General features: G+C 39.9%; 1 protein-coding gene across 2 annotated transcripts in view; it reads right to left on the minus strand.

Annotated features, from left to right (window-relative positions):
• Window positions 1-7,920, minus strand: part of PDE10A (phosphodiesterase 10A) — a 519,247-nt gene extending 511,327 nt beyond the window's left edge. For both annotated transcript variants that reach the window (XM_077289174.1, XM_077289173.1), the window contains exon 1: window positions 7,568-7,920. In XM_077289174.1, the coding sequence (XP_077145289.1) occupies window positions 7,568-7,919 (352 nt within the window). In that variant the 5' untranslated portion in view covers window position 7,920. The remainder of the gene's footprint in view (window positions 1-7,567) is intronic.
• Window positions 7,921-8,201: the final 281 nt, after the last annotated feature.

Consider the following 8,201-nt stretch of genomic DNA (forward strand, 5'->3'; position numbering starts at 1 on the left):
TTGATTGGCCAGCAAACTGACCTTAATCTATGAGGTATTGTCAAGAGTAGTGTTGAGCATTCCGATACTGCAAATATCGGGTATCGGAATTCCGATACCGAGTTCCGATATTTTTGCAATATCGGAAATCGGAATCGGAAGTGTGCGGTGCGCATCGTTCCCAGGGTATGGAGGAGAGGAGACTGTCCTTCAGGCCCTGGGATCCATATTCATGTAAAAAATAAATAATAAAAATAAAAAATATTGATATACTCACCCTCGGACGGCCCCTGGCTCTTAGCGGTGCCTCCGTTCCTAAGAATGCAGGGAGTGAAGGACCTTGTGATTGGTCGCGTGAGCGGTCACATAAGCGGTCACGCGACCAATCACAAGCTGCGACATCATCGAAGGTCCTTTACTCTGCCTTCTTAGGAACGGAGGCAGACGCTTGGACCGGTGAAAGCCGGGGCCGTCGGAGGGGTGAGTATATCAATATTTTTTATTTTTATTCTTTATTTTATACATGAATATGGATCCCAGGGCCTGAAGGAGAGTTTCCTCTGCTTCAGACCCTGGGAACCATTCCGATATTTTGTGTCCCATTGATATGCATTGGTATCGGGTATCGGTATTGGCGATATCCGATATTTTTTGGATATCGGCCGATCCAATCCGATACTGATACCTTTGCATATCGGAAGGTATCGCTCAACACTAGTCAAGAGGAAGATGGGAGACACCGACCCAACAATGCAGACGAGCTGAAGGCTGCTATCATAGCAACCTGAGCTTCCATAACACCTCAGCAGTGCCACAGGCTGATCGCTTCTATGCCACACCACATTGATGCATTAATTGATGCAAAAGGAACCCCGACCAAGTATTGAGTGCATTTACGGAACATACATTTCAGTAGGCCAACATTTTGGATTTGAAAATAATTTTTCAAGCTGGTGTTATAAAGTATTCTAATTTACTGAGATAATGACTTTTGGCTGTAAGCCATAATCATCAACATTAACAGAAATAAACACTTGAAATAGATCACTCTGTTTGTAATGACTCTATATAATATATGATTTGCACATTTTGTATTGAAGAACTGAAATAAATGAACTTTTTGATCATATTCTAATTTTGCGAGAAGCACCTGTATATTGAAGAATGTGCACTTTTGTGTAGTAAAAATGGAGGCAGCATGTCCTTCAACATTGCAATGTGCGATTTTCCTGTAACTTTTCGCAATGATACCTCTGTGGATATCATTGCAGGACCTCCGCTGCTAGAGGTCCACAGCAAATACATTCCATGGGAACATAGACCATTGGGGTTTTTTGCTTGTCTTTGATGACTACTTGAAGCCTACTATGTTGGTAGTCTCAGACAGTGCCCCTACTCTCGGAATAGCCAGTGCTGTTTCACAAGACTTAATCTAAAAAATTATTTAAATTATGTCAGCCTGAAAACAGTAGCCGCCTTTTTAAATTTATACACAAGAAGGGTGACATTACATTTCTGTGAAATAACAAACCCTCGAAAGAAAAATAAAACTTTTCCCACGGTCGAGTTCATATAAGGACATCCAGCAGAGGGAGCATCACCGCGACTCGAGGTAACTACAGGACACTCCCCTGCGTTCCATTCATTCACAACATTTTACAGACAGGAGCACACATGCTTTACCATAGCTCCTGGCTGTAAAATGATTTAACCCCTTCAGATGGATTTACATCGTGGGACGTTCCAGAACGAAGGAAGGTATGGGATATTGTTGATTTTTTATTTTTCCTTTTTTACAGGACGAGGGTCTTCAGGTGGATTAAGAGTCTAATAAAATATTACAACACCCAGTGTCTTTATTTCATTAAAGTACTTTGTAATAATGTGTGTGTGTTTTATTAACCATTTCATACGATTGGATTAATAATGGATAGGTGTCATAATTGACGCCTCTCCATTATTAATCTGGCTTAATGTCACCTTACAATAGCAAGGTGACATTAACCCTTCATTACCCCTTCATTACCCCATATCCCACTGCTACACGGGAGTGGGAAGAGAATGGCCAAGTGCCAGAATAGGCGCATCTTCCAGATGTGCCTTTTCTGGGGTGGCTGGGGGCAGATGTTTTTAGTTGGGGGGTGCCAATAACCATGGACCCTTTCTAGGCTATTAATATCTGCCCTCAGTCACTGGCTTTACCACTCTGGCGGAGAAAATTGCACGGGAGCCCACGCCAATTTTTTCCGCGATTTAACCCTTTATTTTAGCAGCTACAGCGCCCAAATTTTGCACATACACACTACTAACATTACTAGTGTGGAATATGCAAAAAAAAAAAAAGGGGATATGAGATGGTTTACTGTATGTAAACCATGTCTCATATCATGTCGGGTTTGTGAAGGAGAAAGAAAAAGCCGGCAATTGAATTACCGGCTTTTATGATATCTAGCGCTGTATGAAATATAAATATATATATATATGTGTCTCACTGACATCTATATATATAATTGTCTAAGGGTTTTTCCGTCTGTCTGTCTGTCTGTCCCGTTTATTCATTCGCTGATTGGTCGAGGCCGCCTGGGCCTCGACCAATCAGCGACGGGCACAGTATCGACGTATAAATCCCGCGTCTCTGATTGGTCAAGGCCGCCAGGCCTCGACCAATGAGCGACGGGCACAGTATCGACGTAGATGTCATAATGGTTGCCATGGCGACGATGATGTCATAAAGGTTGCCTCGACCAATCAGCGACGGGCACAGTCTGCCGCAAATTCTGGAATCATCATTGTCCATATACTACAGGGACATGCATATTCTAGAATACCCGATGCATTAGAATCGGGCCACAGTCTAGTATATATATATATATATATATATATATATATATATATATATATATATATATACCTATTATATGTGTAGACATTTATTCTACCTAACTACAACATAACTGACCCCTAGCAATGAAGACTATGGTCAGTGAAAGTGCTACAATTGTAAAATCCCCCCCAGGAAGAAGCAGCACACGCGAAACGCGCGTCGGGGCTTTCAGGGTCAGCGTGCCACTTGGCAGAGCACTTTTCAGGAAGCGGTGGTCACGCAGGTAATATGTACGATGCGCAGTGTACTGGAGAATTTATCTTGTTACATCTACTAACGATGCACTTACAGTAAGTTGTAGATGTGGACTTAGCAATGAGGGTGGCATGTTGGGCTCATTAGAGTTGTTAGGGATTACATTCAATCATATGTGCCTATTCACAACATGCTGTGATGGAACGTTTTCTTATTATTGTTTGTCCACATAGTATTTATTGTGCAATTTACTGTCTTAAAGGGTTTTTCTGGCCAGGATTTCTTACTTTTTTGTAATTATCACCAATGTACCAAAGCTCCTGTTGACCCCATGTATGTGTAGTCTTGTTGTAGGCACCTTGTTCTATGTTGTTTGTGGTTATATGTATCATATTTTTTACCTGAAATAAAGATTTATAGTGATTTTACAATTGTAGCACTTTCACTGACCATAGTCTTTATTGCTAGGGGTCAGTTATGTTGTAGTCATGTATGAAGTGTTTGCCTAATTCCCTTTTGGGATTAAGGGCTTGGGTATTATGCTTATCATTTATTCTACCTATTCTATTCTATCCTGTCAGTGTGATTTTACTGTACACCGCACTGACACCGGTGCGTATTTCTCGCAAGTCACACGCATGGTCCGTGTGTAACCCGTATTTTTCTCGCCCCCGTAGACTTTCATTGGCGATTTGTTTGCGCAATATGGTGACAAACGCAGCATGCTGCGATTTTCTACGGCCGTACAAGACCGTATAATACGGATCAGTAAAATACAGCAGGTAGGAGCTGGCCCATAGAGAATCATTGTACCGTATGCAATCCGTATTTTCTGCACCTCTCATACGTCCGTAAAACTCGCTAGTGTGACGCCAGCCTAAGGCTGCGGCTGCGTTCACACGTTCAGTATTTAGTCACTATTTTACATCAGTATTTGTAAGCCAAAACCAGGAGAGGATGAAAAATGCAGAGGTGGTGCATATGTTTCTATAAGGCTATGTTCATATGTTCAGTATTTTGTCAGTAGTACATCAGTATTTGTAAGCCGAAACCAGGAGTGGATGAAAAAATCCTCCAATTGTTCCACTCCTGGTTTTGGCTTACAAATACTGATGTAAAATACTGACCAAATACTAAACGTGGCCTTAAGACAATTCTTCCTAGGAAATTGTTCTCCGCTAGAAGGTAGGAAACTATTTTTTTCTTTCTGTAGGAAATAGTCCCAGTTTTTGCTGACAATAGGCAAAGGACATTTCACTGAGCCAACTGGAAGAAAAGGAATTTAAAGGATTATAAAAACTTTGCTACTTTCTTCTAGAAAAGGTACCTTACTGACACTTATGTTCTGTCTACTATTGCAACTCCACTCCTCTGAGATGAATTGAGCTGATCTTCAATATCGCACAAAGCCTTTGGACAGGTGTTGCACTATTTTTAGAATAAAGCCATATTGTCCTATCCAATACAACCCATTAATTTTTGTAGAAAAAAAGTTAAACATAGCTGCAAATGTCAGGCAGCTGCTGCCAAGCCAAATATAACAATTGAATGCATCAAAAATGGTTGAGGCACACACTAACAACATTGTTATAACCTTAAATATGTAAAAAAAAAACTGGTATTGAGACCCCAAGAAGAAGACTCATACTGGATCACAGAGTTTACATATAACACCCCTTTTTCTCCTCTTGTAGGGTTTTGATATATTTGAAAAGTATATAAAGAAACTATGTTGAGAAAGGTAAAGGAGCAAGACAAATCATAAGTAAAGATATGGCACCAAGTAGAATAGCACATACATAGTCAAAAGGATAGCTTTGGTCAAAACAGTGGGTCGTCGGAAGTCCAGCGTGCATAGCGGGCAGAAGCCAATACATAGCTAGAAACTTGCTGTAGTTGGTAAGTGAAATCCAGTCAAGGTGTCTAAGCATTTCAGACAGGTGTTATGCTCTGTCACTTCTGATTAAACATGGAAATGTCCAAAGAACTGATAAATCATAAAAGGTATTGAACAATATAATCGACAACTATTGAAAACAGTCACATTTTCTCTATTGAAGTTGACATCTGATCCCAACAAAGGAAAAGGCTTGCTATGCTTTACTGTTAGCCCCAACATTGTAAACAGGTGAAGGTTGTCCAGTAATACCACGCATTAGGGCATTCGTTGTTTTTTTATGCACATTATTGGCTGGAATGTATTAGAATTATTGATATTTCACTCTTGACAGCTAAAAGAGCAAATGTACTCTAGTGGATATAAAAAAACAAAAAACCTTAATCAAAATCAAATAATTATGTAAATACAACATAAAGCTATGAAATAAACAAAGGCCCCAATGTTATTCTGTAGGCCCAAACCATATGGGCACAGAACTGCTTGCCTGACAGGAAACCTACATGTGAGGAGCCACAATCAGAGAGAAGAGTAATAGCACACAGCTTAGAAGAAGGGACAGACAAGTACTTAAGGTGCATGCCTCTGGGTCAAGGAGGCCCTTGAGGCCTGTTGGGCCCCCCACCAGGTTATGCTGCACACACACTTGTGTGATTATAAGGTTGTTTCTAATTGTCGGTTTTATTACTTGTATGCAATAATTAATCATATGGAATATAAACACAGCAACACCCAATTTATATGCTGTTGTAACAACTGTTTGGTTTTCAGCAAATGCCGCAGACCTCATCTTGATTTTGCAGTAGTGCCTCTCATTGTAAAATAAATAATTAATTTTATAAAGATATATAGAAAGATAGATAGATAGATAGATAGATAGATAGATAGATAGATAGATAGATAGATAGATAGATAGATAGATATCACTGTTCTGGCACCCAAACTTTCGAGGAAGTTTGGGTCAGGTACCAGAACCTGAACTTCCACTGGCCCGCCCATCCCTAATCATGTGGCAACCTGCAAGTTGCTGTGTTTGCAGCAGAGAAGACACAAGAAATCTTATAGTGTTGGATTTTTTGTAATTTACATATGCTGAAATTACTGCGTTCACTTTCATCATGTAATGTAGCATAGCCATATGAGCTCCTTGCCAATGCAACGTACCACTCACAAAGTAGATGTGTAGCCCTAATGCCCAATTTCACTGATCAGTGCTTAAGGGGGAAGTCCCATTACAGAAAATGACAGTATATTTCTGGGATATATTTTTATTACTTGATTGATGGGGTCAAACTTTTAGGTACCTCACCAATCACCAGGATGATATTGATGATTTTGTTCTTATTAACTGATTGTATAGAAACCGAAGAACACCCCAATCAGTGAACAGGACTGTGTTGCAGACACTTTCACATTCTACTGCTGACCACATTCCTCCAGCGATCAAGTGGTGGCAAAATATGCCTTAACATTAATAAATGGGAAAACCTGTTTAGGCTGCCCATACGGCACATTTGGGTGGCATCTTATCATCTATGGTGAGTTATGCCAGCAGTACATCTATGTATACCAGTGATGACCATCACACATCATCTTACCCTTACAGCACAAACACCACACGCATAAATTAGAGTAGTATCTCTTTAAATGATTACATCAGAGAACTGGCAGCTTATTGGAAGGAGTCAAGACTTGGTGTCATTTCTCAAATTAGTTCTAACAGTATCAAATTATTTTATTTAAGTAATTTATGCAAATTACACAGTAAATTCAGTATGTCACAAAGCTGGTGTTTTATCTACGCTGTCAAAAATTGAATCCATTTTGAGAAAACAGAGCATCTATATATTTCAATCTTTTGCCCATCGAGTGAAGGGAAAAAACAGAACAATTACATATATATTTCCCTCCCCATCAAGTCATTACATGTACTAATATGAAAACTTAATTTGTCATACCAGACTGATAGAACAGAATGGAGTCATAAAGAGTGACTTTATCTGCATGATAATCTGGAGGTGTGTCGTAGACAAAAAATATATCAGAATACTGTTTTCTACTCTTCCTCTAATACGTACATGACATAACTTTCTACAGTCTCCATTTATACTGCTTGCTAGCTAAACCCAATTATGATACCTTATACACTCTACCATATATATAAAATTTTTTCTGTAAAATCTATTTTAATTCTTCACTATAGCTGTAAAAAAATAAATGTCATAGCAAAAGCATCCATGCACCATCATAGTGATCGTCATCATATTCTCATTACTCTGTTCTCTTAACAAATATTTAGGCCTACAAGTAAAAACAGGCTAAACCTACATAAAAAACACCAATCAAATCACTTGTCTTCTAAATAAGAAAGTAGTAAGCATTTATTACACAGACTGAGAGATCGCACCATTTTCATTCCTTTTAAAAGTTGTTAGCTTTTAAGCCCACTACAACCCCCTCTAAGGTCCCCCAATTCCATCCACTAATGTCTTCTCCCATATAAAAATAGACTTCCACAATCCATTATTATAAGAAAACGTGACTACGAATGTGCAGAAACAGTACTGTTGTCCATGCATACCAGCAAAGAAAGAGAGGATGGCATTCTTTACCTGGCTCGGCCGTGTCCAGCCCTGTTTGGGGGGTAGCACACTCACTGTCTGTTGCTTTGCGTTTCTTCGACATCTGCAGAGTGATCTTCAGATTGTGGTGCTTCAGGAATGATGGATTGATTGAGTGGTCGTGTGAGATAACAAGAATTCGCTTTGCTATGGGGAGAGAGAGACTTTGGAGTGGCTGTAGAGCAAGCAGGAGGCAGGGACTATGAGGAAAAATTCTACAAATCACAATTCCATCAATGCAATTCTCTATTCTATGTCTCTCCTGTTTTCCCGCTGCTGGAGAGAAAACATAGGAATGATTGGGAGTGAAGCCATGGACATAGTCCTTACTAGCATTGGGCATTCTTTACTGGAAAAATGGAGAAGTGCTGAAACATCGTCATTCAAATTCTGGTTTTCCAAGTTCCTGATAATAGGTCACGTGTCTTGTTCACCACTATAGCACATCTCAAGGTAAGTCTCAGATAGAGAGGTGACAGTGTCCTACTGCCTACTCCACATAAGGCTCCAACACTGCACCTGCAGTCAGCAGTACTCATCTTCATAGACTTCCTGGGTGCTGGATCCATCAACCTGTCATTGACCCTCCTTCCAGTCAAAGCCAACAGTGTGCTCTGTGATGGGG

This window comes from Ranitomeya variabilis, chromosome 2 (assembly GCF_051348905.1).
Source record: "Ranitomeya variabilis isolate aRanVar5 chromosome 2, aRanVar5.hap1, whole genome shotgun sequence".
Classification (NCBI taxonomy): Eukaryota; Metazoa; Chordata; class Amphibia; order Anura; family Dendrobatidae; genus Ranitomeya; species Ranitomeya variabilis.